We start from the raw sequence: 18,918 nt of genomic DNA, 5'->3' as shown, positions 1-18,918 counted from the left end.
CACGGCCAAGGCAACAAAGGAGTGGCTCAAGAAGAAGCACATTAAGGTCCTGGAGTGGCCTAGCCAGTCTCCAGACCTTAATCCCATAGAAAATCTGTGGAGGGAGCTGAAGGTTCGAGTTGCCAAACGCCAGCCTCGAAACCTTAATGACTTGGAGAAGATCTGCAAAGAGGAGTGGGACAAAATCCCTCCTGAGATGTGTGCAAACCTGGTGGCCAACTACAAGAAACTTCTGACCTCTGTGATTGCCAACAAGGGTTTTGCCACCAAGTACTAAGTCATGTTTTGCAGAGGGGTCAAATACTTATTTCCGTCATTAAAATGCAAATCAATTTATAACATTTTTGACATGTGTTTTTCTGGATTTTTGTTGTTGTTATTCTGTCTCTCACTGTTCAAATAAACCTACCATTAAAATTATAGACTGATAATTTCTTTGTCAGTGGACAAACGTACAAAATCAGCAGGGGATCAAATACTTTTTTCCCTCACTGTAAGTGGTTTTGGCAGAAAGTGGATTTTTATTGTTTGTGTATAATGTGTACATATACATTTATATATCGTATGTAAACAGTACGCCTACTGTTACGATCCTGTGACTGATTTGCCAAAGGGTGGCACTTTAAGAACAAAAATGTTCTTTGGCAGTTTTGATTTTGATTTAGAAGATTTTAAGCCACAAGTGAAAGAGAATGTGAATCAAACTAGTCTCCTGCGTTTCATCTCATTGAAATATCTTCGGTTAAAGTGAAGTTAACCTTGGAAGAAAGCTCTTTGTTTTATAAAATTAAACCTAGCTATTCGTGGGACAAACTAAACTGGTCTTAGATCAGTGTATTGGCAACTTCATCCTACTTATTGCATTGTCATATACTCCCCACCAGAGAGTGCTAGAGCAACCCAGAAGCCTCAGTGGTATTACTGTACAAAAAGCCTGTGTACAGGAAAACACTGTTAATATTGGTAATAATACGGCGAATTGACCTTGTTACACAACAGCAGCTGTCTTCCCATGTTTCCCCTCAGAGCAGCAATGAGCAAAGTGTCTCAGTCAATTCTCAGTACTGACCTCCAGAATGACGCACAGTCCAGCCTCCTCACAACAGGCTGGTGCTAGTTCTACTATTTGCTTTTCTTCTTCACTCTGGCAGATGTTTCTGGTTGGTCTCTGGGGTTGTTTACATGAACCCAGATGTAGGCTACAGGTCTGTGATTTCTACATTCCAATGGGCACACACACACCTCCAAGAGCAAACAATTATTGGACCAAAACTAAAGTGTGTGTGTGTCTGCGTATCAGTCTGTCTTTCTTTCTGTGAATGTCAGTGTAGCAGCGACAAACTGTGTGTAACACTGAATGTGTGTGTGTGTCTCCTCAGCCCGGGGTGTGGCAGCGGCAGGCTGTGTGTCGGGGGTCACAGCAGGGGGTTGCTGATTGGTCCGTGGCGTAGTCGGCCGTGGACACTGATTGGTCAGTGGCAATGTCATAGAGCAGCGCCTCCCTCCACTTCCTCACCCTCTCATCCACCTCCCTGTACTCCTCTGTGGTCGGGTCCAGGGCTGTCTCCTCGCCCTCGTCCTCAGACAGGTCAAATATCAGAGGGGGGTCGTGGAGCTCCTGCCTCCCTGTAGACCCCCCACATGCCTCAGCCGCACCTGTAGGGGCAACATATACTACAGTAAACTAAACTAAACTATCAATACTACTATTTCACTAAACTATCAATACTACAGTAGACCAATCAAATCTCAGTCAGTCACTCACTACACCTGACCAAGCATACCAATGGAGTTTATCCAGATCCCTTTTAGGCGTTAATTTAGCGGCTGTTTTACCCGTGATGTAGAAGGCCTTGTGGCGCCCCAGTCTGACAGTCTGCAGGTCCCCATACTTCCCTGCAGCGCCACTGTTGGGGTGGAAGAGGAACTGCAGGTAGGGAGAGGAAGACAGATGAGAGAGATTCGTTACAGAAATCCATCTGATCATATTCCTGTTTCAGAGAAGTTCTACAACACTACAATTGTGTTATGACTAGCTCAGTGGGTCATACCTCATTTCCTGTTTCTTTGCCGTGTAGGAGGACGTCTGTGGCGTCGATACCGTCATAGCGTCTGTCTGATGGGGGGTTCACTCCAGCCAGGGAGAGGAGGGTGGGGAAGATATCCAGACCACTGGGAGAATGGAGAGGGGAGAGGGAGGGAGATGAGAAGAAAGAGGGGGTCAAGTTTGCACGAATAACACAAAAGTGTAACATATTCATCCATCTATCTTGGTAAATATACCTTAGCAGTTATTTTAATATAATGTACACCTGTGTTTTGTATCAGAGCTGGGTGTAGCTTCAGATATATCTGTACTGTAATGACCATACCTGAGCAGGGCAGAGCTGGTGCTGTTGGCTGGTACTCTGCCAGGCCAGTAGCACACTGTGGGTACCCTGTGCCCCCCCTCCCAAGTGGTCCGCTTGGCAGAGCCCCCACCTGACAGACAGGTAACAGACCGATACATGGACCATTGATGTCAATATCAATAAGGTTAATCAATTATTTCAGTGCTGACCCAGGAAGTACTTACCTCTGCTGGTCTGCCACTTCCCCTGGAATGGACCCACACTTCCTGCATACTGGCACTTTTGCTCCCAGGGTCCATTATCACCTGGAGAAAAACACATGAAAAATACAGTGATGTTCAATGATCCAAATGGAAACATGATCGCTGGTAGTCAGTGATCACTCACCAGTGAACCAGATCAGAGTGTTCTCCTTGTCTAAGGCATCAGAGGCATTCTTCATTGCCCCCACCAGACCGTCCATCTCCCGCAGACTGGCAGTGTACACACCTCCCTCTGAGGGGTGAGGGGCAGGGGGTAGGGGGGCGTGGGACGGAGGGAAAAGGGGGACGTGCATGTGTGCCAGAGCTACATAGAGCAGAAAAGGTTGTCCCCGTTCCCTATAAAGAAACATGACATCATGATATTGATAACATAAAATAAACATATTTAAACATTTGTGCACTGAGAAGAAAGGTATATTTGAGCTACGAGTATCGTAGGCTACTGTATATGCCTATAGATAGCCACTTTACTTGCTAGAGAAAGGGCATGCTCTTCTCTTTGGCAGAGTGAGAGTGTATTAAGCCGTCACGAGACCTGATACTGTAAGCGATGGGCACTTCAAACAGGTGTGATATAAAATGAGAGAGGGTCAGACTTACAGTATATGGTTCAGCCCAAATAACCCCCTCTTAACACACATGTCTTACTGTCTAGGCAGCTATGCTCTGACATGAGAGAATGGAACACCATCTTTGCTTTTGGAATCAGAATGTTGGCACGGACAGATTGTGAAATGGGGTTCTGAAAATAAACAGCACGTGCACTAACAAAAACATGTTGACATTTCTGTTCTAACAATCGGGGCTACATTCGTTCAGAACTATGTTCCCTTTGCACTAACCTGTAAACATATCACACCATGACCAACATACAACTGTCTCACTGAGTATGTAGGCTATATCAACAGCAGCAACCCAAGTTACAGTACTGTATATGAGGGTTGTGGTCTATTAAATAGCTGTATCTTTTTTCCTGTCACATTTAGGTTTTTATGGGCATATTTTACCTGGCTGTGTGTATGACATTCAGTGCAGTGGAGGTGTATCGCTGTGTTAGCCTCCACAGGTCCAGAGGCTGCTCTACGATGGTCCCGTTCTCAAACAGAGGCAGAGCCACCTTGGTGTAACAGCTGCTGTAGCCACTCCTCTTCAATCTGGTTAGGTAGACGACCCACATCTTCAGCATTAGGAGAATACAGAGTTCTGACTAGGGCTGTTACGGTGACCGTATTACCGCCACACCAGCGGTCAAGAGTCATGAAGGCAGTCAAATTCCACGTGACCGTTTAGTGGAACATTCCCGCTAATAGCCTACTGCAGTGTGTGCATAGCTGCCTTCATAATGTGAAGAAATAGCCTAATAGTTTATCAACATTTTAAGCTAAACGTTCTGACCTGTTGCATCAGCCTCATTGCGTAAAACATGTTTTTTGATGCTAGAGGTTGTATTAATTTGGGATCTAACGCATCCCACAGCTGTCCCAGACTATGTTTGGAATATTTATTTCTCGCACAGAATAGAATAGGTCAACTTTTGTACTATAGGGGATAGTAGATTGACATAGGCTAGTGCTTTTGCTGTTCGTTAGGCCTACTCATCTTGTTGGCTGACGAAAAGTAAATGTCGACAGTTCTTCCAATATCTTCAATATGCGCCTCGGAATTGGATAAGGACGCGCGCAGTTGCATCCCCGATGTGTCTGTCTTCACTTGTAGCCATGTGAGTGAGAGGTGCTTCGGAGCACGCAGCACGCAGGGAGAAGGGAATTAAAATGATTATATTCAGCCCAAGGGCATAACGGCCACTGGCCGCAAAATGCTGGATTTTTTTAGGGGGCATTACAGCCACACAAAGGGGATGCCTATGGGAAATTCAATGCATTATCAAGTGCTTGTCAAATTGTGAATGAGAGGCTGATGAAGTGTGTACAGCCTGCGCAAAAAACTAAGCAGAACACAATGCACTCCCTCAAATTGTTTGGAGAAAATATCCTTTCTATTTTTTTCAGCTTTGTTAAATTGTATTCTTCATGCTATAAAATACTATAAAAGAATCCCATGGAATTCTAGGCAAATCTTGTCTGCTAAATGAGCTAGTGTAGCCCACAGCCATATGGCATAGCCAGATCAGGACCTAACATAAGGACAACTCAGAGTATGCTATTCTGTTCTTCTGAAATAGACTACATTTTCTTCATATCATGTTTCTTTAGACCTGTCTACAAATAAATAATGGATTTATTGTAAAGGTGTAGGCTATATTACATGGATTTATTAGACTTTTTAAAATGTAGATGTTCCAAAGGTCTGCATCAGTGGCTTGTAGGCTATGTGTGGAAGCCAGGAGATGCTAAATGTATGATTCATGCAGTCAAAATTATAATGCTGGATCTCAAATTAGGATCCGGCCCAGTCTATATAAACTCATCTGTCTATGAGAGCAAACAAAGACCTCTGTGTGTTACAGGAGGGGGTTGCAGTTCCGGAGCGACCCACTAGATGTCATCCTCCGACAACCTTAGGCACCTCCTCACTCACAGTCTGGACTAATCATTATCTTATTGGTGTCACGTGTGTCTACCTGTTCACCTGTGTATTTATGCCCTCACTTCCCTGTGTTCCCTTGCTCTGTTTTCTCTGCTAGTTCTCGATGCCAAACAGTACAAATCAGTGTCTGATCACGAGACGTATGTACAGGTACTTGAGAAGTGTTCTCCCTGTTTCATTGTTGTTTCCAGTCATAGTTAGTATTTCGTATGTTTGCTGTCAGCTTGTTTTTGGAGACCAATTTGCTCCTCCTTTATTTTTTCATGACAAGTCTGTTATTTTGTATCCTGGTGATGGGACCACCAGTAAAGATCCTTGTTTCACCATCTCTGCCTACTGCCTACTGCCTACTGTCTATCCTGCACTGCACCTGGGTCACACCTCACACCAACCCTTACATCTGTGTATGTTTATATACAGAGTTACCTATGAGCATACAACCCCCACCTGTTGTGTAGTATCTGTGGTCCAGGGTCACAGGGAGGGCAGGAGGGCAGGTCGTAACCAGGCAGGTCTGTACAACCCATATCATTACTGTAGGGGATCCCCAGGTAGTAGTCAAAACCTAACCACAGAAAGCAATAAGACACTCTCATTGTTTTAGACCTCAAATTCACTGTAACGTCTGCACTACTGTGGCTTCATGCAGATAGATATAGATATAGCAGATATAATATGTCAACCATTTAACTCAAGAACTCAATGCCTCTTACCTCTGTTGGTGGGACTGTATGGACCATTGTGCCCTAGATGCCATTTACCTGCACTTACAACAGAGAAAAGACAACGGGTTATAACATAATAAAATAGAATAGAACAGAACAGGACAGAATAGAACAGAACATAATACAATATATAATAAAATAGAATAGAAGTGGTCTCTTTGCCTCTCACCGATCATGGCTGTGTAGTATCCATCCTGGTGCAGTATCTCAGCCAGGGTGGTCTCAGAGAGGGGTAGCCCCCCCATGGACCCCACAGCAAAGTTGTGTGTGACCCCGTTCCTCAGGCCGTGTCGGCCTGTGAGGAGAGCAGCGCGGGACGGGGAGCAGGTGGAGGCTGGGGAGTGGAAGTCTGTCAACCTGGAGGATGGATACAGATGAGAGGGCTTATGGAGGACAAAATGGGTTTTGAACAAATACGGTGCAGGTCACCAACCCTGGTTCTGGACTAGAGAGTTACAGGGTGTGCAAATACTTGTTACAAGACATAAGTAAGACATGTGTAGCTCATGACTCAATAAAGGTATTTGACACCAGGACTGGAACTAAAGCCTCCACCTCCTGTAGCAGTTATCCATGACACCTGTGAGAAAAAGCTTACTTTAAGTTAGGCTAGTTGGTTAGTGAACAGGCTAACAAGAGCTGTACCTCATTCCTTGCTGGGCCATCAGGTCCAGATGAGGGGTTTGGCTTGACCTCTGACCTGCCTGCTGGTTGGCTCCCAGGTCTCCCCATCCAATATCATCCGCCAGAATGATGATGAAGTTGGGTCTCCTGGTGCGGGTCCTGTCCCCATCTTCATTCTGGCTCAATGTGTGGAACAGTAGCCCACAGAGCAGGGTCCCAGATAATAGGAGCAGGAAGACACTCCCTGCCATTCTGGTTCAAGACCTGGGAGAGTGACAGAGTAAGACAAGGCAAAGAACTGATCAAACCTAAGGTCCCAAGAGACACTTTTATGGCAGCTTTGGTTTGAATAATGTATTATTAATTATTATAATGATCATGGTCAACTGCAAAAACAGCACAGGACTCAGGCCCACTGTTAGACTGCTGCACTGCACACAGACAGTTATTAGGTGCAGGGGGCTGCAGTAGACCGATACAGGACAGCGTTGACTGACTGTAACTCGATCCCCTTAACGCCTGTGTTTCGTGTGTGAGAGAGAGGGAGAGAGAGAGAGAGAGAGAGAGAGAGAGAGAGAGAGAGAGAGAGAGAGAGAGAGAGTGCCGCAGTAAGGTTGTCACTGGTTTCACCGGTCATAAACTGAACAGCACACAGGATTACTACATTTTTCCTCTAAAACTGAAAAACAGGTAAGAGTTATGCAATACTAATTTTACTATCTTGAAGTAAATGTTCTGTATCTGACTGAGAAGTATCGATTGAAAAGGAGCAACAAGTGAGCTGGCAAAGAGTCAACCTACAGTTATCTACAATTCACGTTGCCAACAGCATGAATAAGACCTGTACTATGGGTAGTTCAATGCAGTCCTTCACAAACTCGTGCTACCTTTAAATTCAAGTTGAGGGCTTTCCTCTCCTCAGCTCTCCTCTCCTTAATTTGTCAAAATATTGGATAAGTGGAAGCAATATGGGAAAGACCCACCCAAGAGATTTGCTTTCACCGGTGGTTCTTCGAGATCAGTCCACTAAAGGTGAGGAATAAGGCTAGGAGCCTAAAGTTCTGTTCTCATTATAACAATTATTTGGACAGTTCCAAATTAGTGAGATTTTTCAGTTAGGGAGTGAACGTTATTTATAATAAGGTTCACATGGAGAAAATCGGACCTCTCTGAACTGAAAATGGATGGCCCTCCCTTCAGCAAAATATAGTTTACCTAAACCCTATCGGAACGCTAAAAAACAAAGAGAAAAACCAAGAAGAAGACCCTCTCCTATACCCAAAATAATAATGAAAACAAAGTGGATAGCGTTTACCCGCACTTCTTGGAGAGACCAGGCAGAGCCTTAGATATGCCGTTTTAGAAGCTGTTCTTCGTCCTGTAGCCTACATGGCACAGCCGGAATTTTGATAGCACATAGGGCTGCGGATCAGAAGGTTGTGGGTTCGCAGACCACCGTGGACATGAGTAGGGGTGGAAAGATATCCTTTATAGTAAAAGCATTGCATGAATCGATCATCGTATTTGCAGGTCCGAGAGAAAATAGCCGTTTATAAACATTACATGCAATTCTACTTAATTTTATATATTAGAGAAATATATTTTTTTAACCACACAAATTACCGAAATTACAGGCTAAGAATCGACAGAGAAATAGGCCTATGTGTTCATCTTATCATATTTCTCCAATGCCAAATCAGTGTGTCTTGTTTGCAACGAAACTGTCCCTTTGCAAATAATTCAATCTGAGACGTCATTAGGAATCTGAGCATTGTACTTTCAAAAGTTAGGCCTACCTTTCTAACCCAGACAGAGTAGGCCTACCGACGCAGAAAAGTGTCAGCTTTAACCGCTGGCTACTCTTCTTCCGTGGCATTACCCAACAAGCGAAGGTCACAACTGTTTCCCTAAAAGCTGTCTGGGTTTAAACATCTTCTATTGTACAGCAAGTGAATAGCTTAATCAATTGATAGTGACAGAATTAGATTACTTCCCAAGCAAAGTCAGCCTCTGAAGGTCAACGAAACGAAACAATGATATCCCCATATGCATCTGAGTCACGTTTTCCCCGGGTATTTTACAGCTTTCAGTGGCGGCTCCTGAAAAAATTCTCAGGAGGGGCAATTTTTCTGATGATTTAGGTGACCTACACACATTTTTAAAAAGATATGTCCAGCAACAACATGAAGACAGGGGCAGCATATAAGTCAATACCAGAAGCATTTATTGACTGATCTCAAAAGTGTTGGCTTACAAAAGCAAAATAAGTTATCACAGTAAAAATAATCAAGGGTGTTCTTTCACATTCCTCAACACTGCATAAACAATATGTATGGCTTTGTAAAAATGAACAACCATATTCTGGCCAATTGTATAGATTTGTAAATATGAACAACCATATTCTGGCCAATTGTATAGATTTGTAAAAATGAACATGAACAGATTTTTTATTTTTTTGAATGGCAGTACCTTTCAAACATGTCTGCTTGCAGTAAGGTAGCACTCACAAGGTGGCCAGAGAAAGAGAACCTTTCTTTGGTGTGATCCAGGATGGTGTTGCAGACCTCTTCAGACAGCCTCTGCTTCTCCTCTTCTCTCAAAGCTGTTCTGGGTCTTTTGGCTCCTGTTGCTTCTTGCAGCTGCTGTTGAGAGGAGTCCCTGAAGGCAAACAGACCAATGTGTTTGTTGGCTTTGTACAGTATTGTTGTCTATGTGATGCACAGGTATATGCAATGTATCCATGTATAGTACAAATACTTCAGTTCCACTTAAAATGGGCAGGGATGCATAAAGTCTTTAGTGTTTAAGTTAGCCTTTGTGTCTCACATAGCCTGGATGTTCAGCACAGTATACAGTGGTGCTCATAAGCTTATGATCCCATGCTAAAGTTGACTAAAAAGAGGAATAAAAAAGAAAAGAAAATTGGTGTCCTTAAAGGTTGGATTTTCCAACTTTTTTAATTAAGTCATTAAGATCAATTTCCAAAAGATGATTTTTTTATTTTTTTATTCCTCTTTTTAGTCAGCTTTAGAATGTGTTCATACACTTATGAGCACCACTGTACAGTACACATAGTATATAAAATAAGATAGATTACACCACTGGCCATATATAATGACAATAATGTAATTTCAAACACAAATGCAGTCTCCTTTCATGCATACATTTTCAAATAAAGCTCTGCTTTGAGAAAGATCGAATGATATTGTTTAATCTTTATCTTACCTTATGGCCTGCACACTGCTTGCGAAGCTGTCGAGGGCACGTTTGATAAAGACAGCATCGATGTCCTTATTCTGTAGCTTCTGGTACGGTGGGCTGGTCAAATGAACCCAATGAACCCGTCCGGATGGCTTCAAAACATTCTATGAGGTCGTCTCGATTCTCGTAGACAGTGTTCACGACTCTGCTGTTGCTAACCTCATCGTTGTGGCGGCGGACAGCTAGCCTGTATCCCTCATCCAGTTGAGTGGCAATATTCACTCTCACCAAAGCAGACAATCTCAAACAGCTATCAATGTGGGTCTTTGACAGCTCATTCTTCTTAATCTTTTCTGAAAGATGGTGCATGTCGGTTACACCAGTCGCTGTCCAAGCGTTGCTGTCTGCCGTTCATGGTTACGTTACGTTACGTATGACGAAAGCGCGTAAGTGCAAGCCCTCAGACACCCATAGAGAATGTATTGAAAGCTCAGAAATTTGAAAAAAAAATATTTTACATTAGAGGCTATGAGAGACTTCTGGGCGATTTTCAACCTGACTGAAATCGCCCCAAAACGGGCGGGGACATTTGAAGCACGACTTTAGCCTGATTGGACATTTAGTGGCTGGCAGATCAGACGTGAACACTGAACTACTGTTGCCATGATATAATTGATTAGAAAAAAAATCCCTTCCTTTTCCCGTTTGGCAGTGCGTCGCCCATATCGCCCTATTGAACAAACCGCCCATGCAGCTTGTTTCTAGCATAAAGCATCACGGACCAAAGCGCTATTATAGATCACTTTATGTAATCGGATACATTTGATTTTCTTCAAAATCATTTGCCATTTTCTTTAATAAAAGGTAGGCATGTGGCATATCCTCTCATACCCCTCAATTCGAGTCTTAGTTTTAATTTAACAGCCCTTCACTGACACAGGCTATTTAAAGATTGCATGGTGTGTGGAAGAATTGACAGACAAATCTACGGATATAGCAGCCTATAGCCTAAACATGTAGGCCTACCTCTTATTTCTTAAATAGGAATTATTTTTATTTTTATTTTACCTTAATTTACCTAGGCAAGTCAGTTAAGAACAAATTCTTATTTACACCGGCCAAACCCGGACGACGCTGGGCCAATTGTGCGCCGCCCTATGGGCCTCCCAATGGGCCTCCCAATCACCGCCGGTTGTGATACAGCCTGGAATCGAACCAGGGGCAAGCACTGAGATGCAGTGCCTTAGACCGGCTCCAACACAAATAACTCTTGTTGTTATTAAAGTCTAATTAAAATGAAGATGGTTGAATTGAATTATGTCTAAGCCTACTCTCAGCACCATGAGCTGTCCATTTCTGATTGATTATGCCACGGCTACAAGTTTCAACCCCACAATGTAAATTCCTCGAATCCGGCTGTTGTGAGGTCAATAACTCTGATAAGTACACCATGGGCAAGAAACATATTGTTTTTAATAAAATCAATTAGGCTATAGTAGTAGCAAGCAATCAAAGTTGACCTCCGGTCCTCCTTCTCATCTTCTTCGTGCTCTCCTTCTCAAACCGAACAGAGCATAGGCTATAGCAGGGTTCCCCAACTGGCGGACCGTGGGCCGAATTTGCCCCGCTGGTGGTTTTATTTGCCCCCCTCCTCCATGTTTTCGGAGAAAAAATAATCATATATATATATATATAGCCTATATATATACAGTACCAGTCAAAAGTTTGGACACACCTACTCATTCAAGGGTTTTTCTTTATTTTTACTATTTTCTACATTGTAGAATAATAGTGAACACATCAAAACTATGAAATAACACATATGGAATCATGTAGTAACCAAAAAAGTGTTAAACAAATCAAAATAGATTTGAGATTAACCCTTGAATGAGTAGGTGCGTCCAAACCTTTGACTGGTACTGTATATAATTTTTCTACTCTATATATATAAATATATATATATTTTTTGCATTTCATTGTTGGACATGTAAAAATTTAAAAATACCAGGAAATCAGCTCCAAGTAATTTTAATTTGGGAAATCTGTTCCCAAGTAGTTCTATGCATATTAAAGAGACACATGATCATATACAAATGTAAGCAAGGTTTGAAATTATTATGTTTTAGTCAAATATTATATATGTTTGGGCTTCTTGCAGTCAATTTGCAGTCTACAAATTATTTATAATTATGTTCTGGACCCCCGACCATCCGCTCAATAATAAATCGGCCCGCAGCTGAATCTAGTTGATGATCCCTGGGCTGTAGGCTAGTCCGCACGCAAGATAGTGAATTTTTTGGACTAGACCTAATCAAAAATTATTTTGACTCTCCTCGTGAACTGCCACTTAGCCCTACACAGTATTAGTTAAGCAGCACACAAAACAGTTTTTGCTCAGCAAGAGCAGAGCAGGCCTGGACTCAGGGTTTGAATATCCATTGCTGTGTGTAATGCTGCCTAGTTTTATTTACACCATCCCAGCAGCTATCTTACTAATATAACTTTGCTCTGTGCATCTCCGAGCATGCACTTTGTAGCCTATAGCCTATGTATCGTTTGATTGAGAACACACTAAACAGCCTTTAGTCGCTATTGATATTGAGCACCCAGCAGAGAATCAGAGATGAGGGGCAGCATCGGGCACACATCGATATGTAGCCTAATAAGAAACTCCTTCTAAAACACTGAGAAATATTGAAATGTAATTAATTACAAATTACATGACCCTTCCCCTGGACTAGATTTAAAGAATACTAACCCCTCCCCTTGACTGAAATTGAAGAAGCATGACCCTCCCCCATTTTCCTACTGCAAAAACAGGTTTTTCAAGAGGCCCAATAATCACCTCTGTAGCCTAGTTATAATGTAATAATAGTTTTCATAGTGGTCTAACATTAATTACTGATTAAAATACTTGGGCAGCTTATAGCTTACAGCTTATAGCCAAATCGGTTAGTTGCAAAATATCTGAAGGCTCTAGAAGGCCCTAGAATGTAAGAGAACATGATGCCATGGGCTAAGAAAAGTAAAGTAGTATTGGTGTTATACTTTAGGCTAAGTCAAGTATATAGAGGGCTTAACTTTATCTGCTGTTTGTCTTTCCTTTGACCACCTTTGGCTGAAGGGGAGATAACATGTTGGCCCATTAAACATTGGTGTGGGTCGACCCACACAGATCTATGCACACACACTTTTGGTTAAAAGACCGACAAGACAGACAAGTCAGAGAAGATAAGACAGCACTGCAGCATAGGTTAAGACCGTTGGGATGGATGAGTTGCCAATGACATAGGCTATTCACCAATGACATCAAGGGATGGCATTGCTCATTAATTCATTGAGAAAAGGCTAACTGGATATGTGGAGCGTCAATAAAGGCGGTGAGTGAAACAGGTTTATGTGTGTGTGAATACATTATTGTTGTGTAATTGAAGGTGTGCTAAATAGCACTGCAACATTGATTAGGATCCTTGATACAAAGTAACTGTTGCGTTGATATAGCAGGCAGCGTGTCCTGAAAAGCTACATTGATTCCAATGTAAGCAGCAACAACAAGTAGCAACAACTTTCATCATAACATTGCCTGAAACGAGAATAGTTAGCAAGTTACAACTATGTACCTAACATATGAAATTGATAAAGGATACTTTGTATTGAGATTTTGCCACATAATCCACAGGTAACTAACTATAAATCAGTGATTAATTTACCGCTTTACAAAGAAGTCTTGCTTGCACAGTTATTGCAGACTCGAAGAACGTGCACGTTCACGCCAACAATGCGCGTTCACATATACCCACAGTTACCAAAGAGGGTTAGCTACAGTGGGGAGAGGGACTGTCTCAGAAAGTCACACGTAAACTGCTCTTCATAAATCAGCTAATCCTAGCCTATATATGTCAAACTTTTACAATATTAATATTAATATATTAACCTTATACATAATAATAACATTTGCATTATTAACTATGTATTTATTTTCTTCCCAATCACAAGCATAGTTTACTTTACTTTTCTATGAACTTCCAGATACCTTTTCTAAAAGTTCTCTATTGCCCCCTTCCCTACAGCATCCCCTGCTCCAACCATGACAGTGTGGGGGTCCAGAGTAAAGCGCTACATGGGGCCTAACGTCTACACGGCTCCACCAGACGGCGGCTGGGGCTGGGTGGTGGCGGTCTCCTTCTTCCTGGTGGAAGTGTTCACCTACGGAGTCATCAAGAGCTTTGGCATCTTCCTCCAGGACCTGATGGGGGAGTTCGGGGAGAGCAACAGCCGAGTCTCTTGGATCATCTCCATCTGCGTCTTCACTTTGAGCTTCACTGGTGAGACTGGGGATGGGGGATGAGAGGGTCTAGGGCAGGGGTTCTTAAACTTTTTCAGCTGAAGACCCAAATGAGGAATTGACTGTCCTCCCGTGAGCCAAATGGTTCTCCAAATTAAGAAGAAATAGTGTGTGATTATAGATGTGTTCTCATAACTTGCGACCCACCTCTCACATGCCCAGGGCCCACTTTGGGTCCAGACCCATAGTTTAAGAAACCCTAGTCTAGGGCAATTCTGGTTCTGAAGAGCTGTTGAGTGTGAAGGCTTGGGTTACTGGCCCAGACTGCATGACCTCATAATAATGTTTTTAGGGCGATATTAACTGAAAAAGTTCAGATGCTCTATAGTGTGCCATATCTTAGTGCTAACAAGAGATACCTATCCCCTCTCTCCTCACAGCTCCTCTTGCTTCTGTAATGACCAACCGATTTGGGTTCCGGCCAGTTGTTATGATTGGTGGACTCCTCGTCTCCATAGGAACCATCGCCAGTGGCTTCACCAACTCCATCAACGAGATGTACATCACCATCGGACTCGTTGCAGGTATGACAAACAAACACACACACACACGATTGACCATCACAACTGTCACAGTGGCACCAGTGTTGTCACCAGTGTATGTGCGTGTGTGTCCTCTCCCCTCCACAGGTCTGGGGTACAGTCTGACCTTCCTGCCCACCGTCACCCTCCTGTCTCAGTACTTCTCCCAGCGACGCTCCCTGGTCACAGCTGTTGCCTCCACGGGAGAGTCCATCTCTGTGTTCGCCCTCGCCCCAGGTAAGAGGTCACAGGGGGACTAAAAACTTCTGCTTACTAGCAAAGTTTCTCTTTAAAAAAGGCAATGTTTCAGTTTACCAACCTTCCCATTACCTTAATCTCACTTTTCTCAATTGCTTTTTCTTTTCAAATTAACCCACATTTAATTTTAGGTTGGATTGCAAACCCTGACCACTATAGTCTTGTATTTAAAATACTCTCCTCTCTGTTCTCCCCCCTCTGCTCCTCAGCGTTCTCTGCTCTGAGGGACTGTATCGGCTGGCGTTACACCCTGGTGGTGATCGGAGCTCTGCAGGGCATCATCATCATCTGTGGTGTTTTGCTAAGACCCATCATCATCAGACCTGGACCAGCCACGGAAACAGAGACAGGTGGACTGGCTGACAAAGAGCTGAAGGCTCTGGATACTCTGAACACACAGGAGGAGTCCTACAGTAAGGAGAGATTGTACACTAAGGACAGTTCATATGCTAAGGATAGCTCTTACACACCGCAGAGTTCCTACTTTCAGGATAACAAGCTGACTCATTGTTACTCCCTGAGCTCTGGAGAGTCTGAGGACTCTGGGGTCCAGTCCCTCCATCACCAGGTCCTGGACGATGGTAGCAAGGCAGGGGAGGATATTCCTCTGAAGGGGAAAGAGGAGAAGGGAGAAAAGGGGGAAAAAGAGGGAAGAGAGAAGAAGGAGGCGTCTTCACAGCGGTGCTTAGGAAGCAAGAAGGAGATGGAGAAGGACGAGGAGCAGACACAGACAGTATCCGCCCAGAAGCACAAACTCCTTGACTTCTCTGTGCTGAGAGAAGGCAGCTTCATTTGCTACGCTCTCTTCGGCCTCTTCGCCACTTTGGGTTTCTTCGCCCCTCAGCTCTACATCATCGAGCTGAGCGTGAGCCGCGGCGTGGAGCGCGACCGCGCCGCCTACATGCTTTCCACCATGGCCATTGCTGAGATCTTCGGCCGCCTCTCCATTGGTTGGGTGCTAGGCAGGAAGCTGTTTAGAGGCAGGAAGCCCCTGGTGCTGCTGGGATGTGTAGTCCTGCTGTGCCTGGTGCTGGTGGCCTTTACCCTGGTGTGGGAGTTCTGGGGCCTGGCGATGTGTTGTGGGTTCTATGGTTTTTTTATGGGCACTGTGTCATCAACGCATATACCCATGCTGGCAGAGAAAGATGTGGTGGGCATAGAGAGGATGTCGTCAGCCGTGGGGGTCTATGTGTTTATACAGAGCTTTGCTGGGCTGGCCGGACCACCTCTTGGAGGTAAGTGATGCATTCAGGTCTCACATTTATTCACAGCTCTCTGTCATGTCATGTCTCTTTTGCTCTCTCTCTCTCACTGATGATAGATTTACCATCAGTTTTATTTTCATTATCATCAAAGGAAATAACTTGATTCATTTGTGCATAATTTTAATGAATGATTTTGTTTAACTTGTAAAAATGTTATTGTACTCTCTCAGGTGTTTTGGTGGACCTGACTCTGAACTACGGCTCAGCGTTCTACTCCTGTGCGGTGGGTATGGGTCTGGGAGCTGTGTTCCTTGGACTGATACGACCAGCCAAGAGAGGCCTGCCCTGCTGCAGCAGGAGGGGGCATCAGAACTGCCCAGAACCCCTGCAGGTTGGGCTGGGGAACCCTGTACCTCAGCGAGAGGGGAAGGAGGCCTTGGACAGAAACAGTCTTCAGGACTTCCTAGAAGTCGACCTTGATTTGGACCAGAAACATGAAATCGTTACTGAAAAAGGCCAACTAATGACAATCTCTACTTGAAAAGACATCACACAGGTCAGAAGGAAACCCCATAAGAGTCTGAACTGAAGTCTCGGTTAAGCTAGTGCTGATAGAAACAAATCAGACAAATATGTGAATAAAGACTGCCACGGACGGATAAGGAATCTCTATCCTGTGATTTCAGATCTGGTTTCGGGAGTCTGGAGAGGTTTCATACCTCCAGTGACTCACACTGAACAATGGAAAGGGCATACTGAACATCCTGGATGTAAGGGGTGAAATTAACACTTCAACCTTTGTTGTAAACTGGGACAACAATGTTATTAAGGCTTCCATGAACATCAAAACACTGTGTTTTAGCTCATGGTACTGTTAGAGAGGATATACAAACAATATGTAGAGGCCGGTTATTAGATTTATGAAGTCAGCTGGGAAACCTTATTATGCTCACACTTGATTTCAAAGTACAATTGTAAGGCAACCAGCTGCAATAAGATTGTGAGTTTGCTCTAAAAAAATTACATTAAAGTTGATTCAAAGTACAATTGTAGCTCATTTGGGCATAAAGCTGAACCAACATACATTCTCAAGTTGAATTGTATGTTCACTCAACTTTGAATTTTAGGTTGAGTGAACATACACTGAACAAAAATATAAACGCAACATGTAAAGTGTTGGTCCCATGTTTCATGAGCTGAAATAAAAGATCCCCTACATTTTCCATACGCACAAAAAGCTTATTTCTCTAAAATGTTGTGCACAAGTTTGTTTACATCCCTGTTAGTGAGCATTTCTCCTTTGCCAAGATAATTCATCCACCTGACAGGTGTGGCATATCAAGAAGCTGATTAAACAGCATGATCATTACACAGGTGCACTTTGTGCTGGGAACAATAAAAGGCCACTCTAAAATGTTTTGTCACACAACACAATGCCACAGATGTCTCAAGTTTTGAGGGAGCGTGCAATTGGCATGCTGACTGCAGGAATGTCCACCAGAACTGTTGCCAGAGAATGTAATGTCAATTTCTCCACCATAAGCCGCCTCCAACTTCGTTTTAGAGAATTTGTCAGTACGTCCAACCGGCCTCACAACCGCAGACCATGTGTATGGCGTCATGTGGGCGAGCGGTTTGCTGATGTCAATGTTGTAAACAGAGTGCCCCATGGTGCCGGTGGGGTTATGGTATGGGCAGGCACAAGCTACAGACAACGAACACAATTGCATTTTATCGATGGCTATTTGAATGCACAGAGATACCGTGACGAGATCCTGAGGCCCATTGTCGTGCCATTCATCCGCCGTCATCACCTCATGTTTCAGTATGATAATGCACAGCCCCATGTCGCAAGGATCTGTATACAATTCCTGGAAGCTGAAAATGTCCCAGTTCTTCCATGGCCTGCATACTCACCAGACATGTCACCCATTGAGCATGTTTGGGATGCGCTGGATCGACGTGTGCGACAGCGTGTTCGAGTTCCAGCCAATATCCAATATAACTTTGCACAGCCATTGAAGAGGAGTGGGAGAACATTCAACAGGCCACAATCAACAGCCTGATCAACTCTACGCGAAGGAGATGTGTCGCGCTGATCAGGCAAATGGTTGTCACACCAGATACTGACTGGTTTTCTGATCCACATCCCCACATTTTTTTTAAGGTGTCTGTGACCAACAGATATACAGGTATTCCCAGTCATGTGAAATCCATAGATTAGGGCCTAATGAATTTATTTCAATTGACTGATTTCCTTATATAAACTGTAACTCAATAAAATATTTTATATTTTTGTTCAGTATACAATTCAACTTGAGAATGTATTCTATCCTATTTTCATATTTCCTAGTGTAAAATTAAACTATGACAATACATTACATATATCATAAGGCCTTTCTTTGAGGGCCTAATTACACACTAACGCAGTGGTCTGCAATTCACATTATGCTGACTTGCAAAGTGATGTGTAATTCCTATTGGAGGATAGCCAACAACTGGAACTTTTAATTGTGGTCCTCTGTAGCTCAATTGGTAGAGCATGGCGCTTGTAACGCCAGGGTAGTGGGTTCGATCCCCGGGACCACCCATACGTAAAAATGTATGCACACATGACTGTAAGTCGCTTTGGATAAAAGCGTCTGCTAAATGGCATATTATTTATTATTAATCACCTGCAACCTACATTGAGAATGACTTCCAGTATAAGGAAGATTGATTATTGAGACTACCTTAATCATATAAACTGTAACAGCCACCTCAGTAATGGGTCCAAAAATTCCACCACTAACAGATTGGATTAGTTTAGAAAATGTATGTTATTTATGTTTGTGTATCATAAGATGAATCAACCAATAAATGTACATGCAAAAACACA

At 43.3% G+C, this 18,918-nt stretch overlaps 4 protein-coding genes across 7 annotated transcripts in view; 3 read left to right on the top strand and 1 right to left on the bottom strand.

Annotated features, from left to right (window-relative positions):
* Nucleotides 1-5,487, top strand: part of LOC311100347 (WD repeat domain phosphoinositide-interacting protein 1-like) — a 15,016-nt gene extending 9,529 nt beyond the window's left edge. Inside the window, exon 13 of the mRNA XM_084141240.1 lies at nucleotides 5,082-5,487. Coding sequence (XP_083997366.1) covers nucleotides 5,082-5,113 — 32 coding nt within the window. The 3' untranslated portion in view covers nucleotides 5,114-5,487. The remainder of the gene's footprint in view (nucleotides 1-5,081) is intronic.
* The window catches only part of LOC311100351 (putative nuclease HARBI1), a 1,214,110-nt gene that overhangs the window by 1,100,989 nt on the left and 94,203 nt on the right, over nucleotides 1-18,918 (top strand). The window lies entirely within an intron of this gene.
* On the bottom strand, nucleotides 694-8,554 carry LOC311100343 (arylsulfatase G-like). 2 transcript variants are annotated; one of them, XM_084141235.1, is made up of 12 exons: nucleotides 8,307-8,554; nucleotides 6,532-6,774; nucleotides 6,056-6,243; nucleotides 5,875-5,922; nucleotides 5,609-5,726; nucleotides 3,622-3,768; nucleotides 2,739-2,950; nucleotides 2,576-2,656; nucleotides 2,373-2,481; nucleotides 2,052-2,172; nucleotides 1,837-1,927; nucleotides 694-1,656 (listed from the first exon to the last, which is right to left on the bottom strand). In XM_084141235.1, the coding sequence occupies exons 2-12, from the start codon at nucleotides 6,759-6,761 to the stop codon at nucleotides 1,376-1,378; spliced, it is 1,626 nt and encodes a 541-aa protein (XP_083997361.1). In that variant the 5' UTR covers nucleotides 6,762-6,774; nucleotides 8,307-8,554; the 3' UTR covers nucleotides 694-1,375. The 2 variants fall into 2 exon arrangements, with proteins under 2 accessions (XP_083997361.1, XP_083997360.1); XM_084141234.1 differs by lacking the exon at nucleotides 8,307-8,554 and adding an exon at nucleotides 7,826-8,205.
* Nucleotides 7,108-18,918, top strand: LOC311100342 (monocarboxylate transporter 7-like). 3 transcript variants are annotated; one of them, XM_084141232.1, is made up of 7 exons: nucleotides 7,240-7,542; nucleotides 13,782-14,036; nucleotides 14,437-14,580; nucleotides 14,686-14,814; nucleotides 15,045-16,070; nucleotides 16,271-16,596; nucleotides 16,727-18,918. In XM_084141232.1, the coding sequence occupies exons 1-6, from the start codon at nucleotides 7,479-7,481 to the stop codon at nucleotides 16,579-16,581; spliced, it is 1,929 nt and encodes a 642-aa protein (XP_083997358.1). In that variant the 5' UTR covers nucleotides 7,240-7,478; the 3' UTR covers nucleotides 16,582-16,596; nucleotides 16,727-18,918. The 3 variants fall into 3 exon arrangements, with proteins under 3 accessions (XP_083997359.1, XP_083997358.1, XP_083997357.1); XM_084141233.1 differs by lacking the exon at nucleotides 7,240-7,542 and adding an exon at nucleotides 7,108-7,200 and having other exon boundaries at nucleotides 16,271-18,918; XM_084141231.1 differs by having other exon boundaries at nucleotides 7,241-7,542; nucleotides 16,271-18,918.

This window comes from Coregonus lavaretus (assembly GCF_964263955.1).
Source record: "Coregonus lavaretus genome assembly, chromosome: 25".
Classification (NCBI taxonomy): Eukaryota; Metazoa; Chordata; class Actinopteri; order Salmoniformes; family Salmonidae; genus Coregonus; species Coregonus lavaretus.
Note: the sequence above shows the minus strand (reverse complement) of the source record. Positions and strands in the feature narration are given on the sequence as shown.

Coding starts and splice junctions, on each gene's coding strand:
- LOC311100343 (XM_084141235.1), bottom strand. CDS start 6,761: ATGGCAGGGAGTGTCTTCCTGCTCCTATTATCTGGGACCCTGCTCTGT. Junction 5,727..5,874: donor ATACAGTCCCACCAACAGAG/GTAAGAGGCATT, acceptor TTCTGTGGTTAG/GTTTTGACTACTACCTGGGG. Junction 1,657..1,836: donor CAAGGCCTTCTACATCACGG/GTAAAACAGCCG, acceptor TTGCCCCTACAG/GTGCGGCTGAGGCATGTGGG.
- LOC311100342 (XM_084141232.1), top strand. CDS start 7,479: ATGGGAAAGACCCACCCAAGAGATTTGCTTTCACCGGTGGTTCTTCGA. Junction 14,815..15,044: donor TGTGTTCGCCCTCGCCCCAG/GTAAGAGGTCAC, acceptor TCTGCTCCTCAG/CGTTCTCTGCTCTGAGGGAC. Junction 16,071..16,270: donor GGCCGGACCACCTCTTGGAG/GTAAGTGATGCA, acceptor GTACTCTCTCAG/GTGTTTTGGTGGACCTGACT.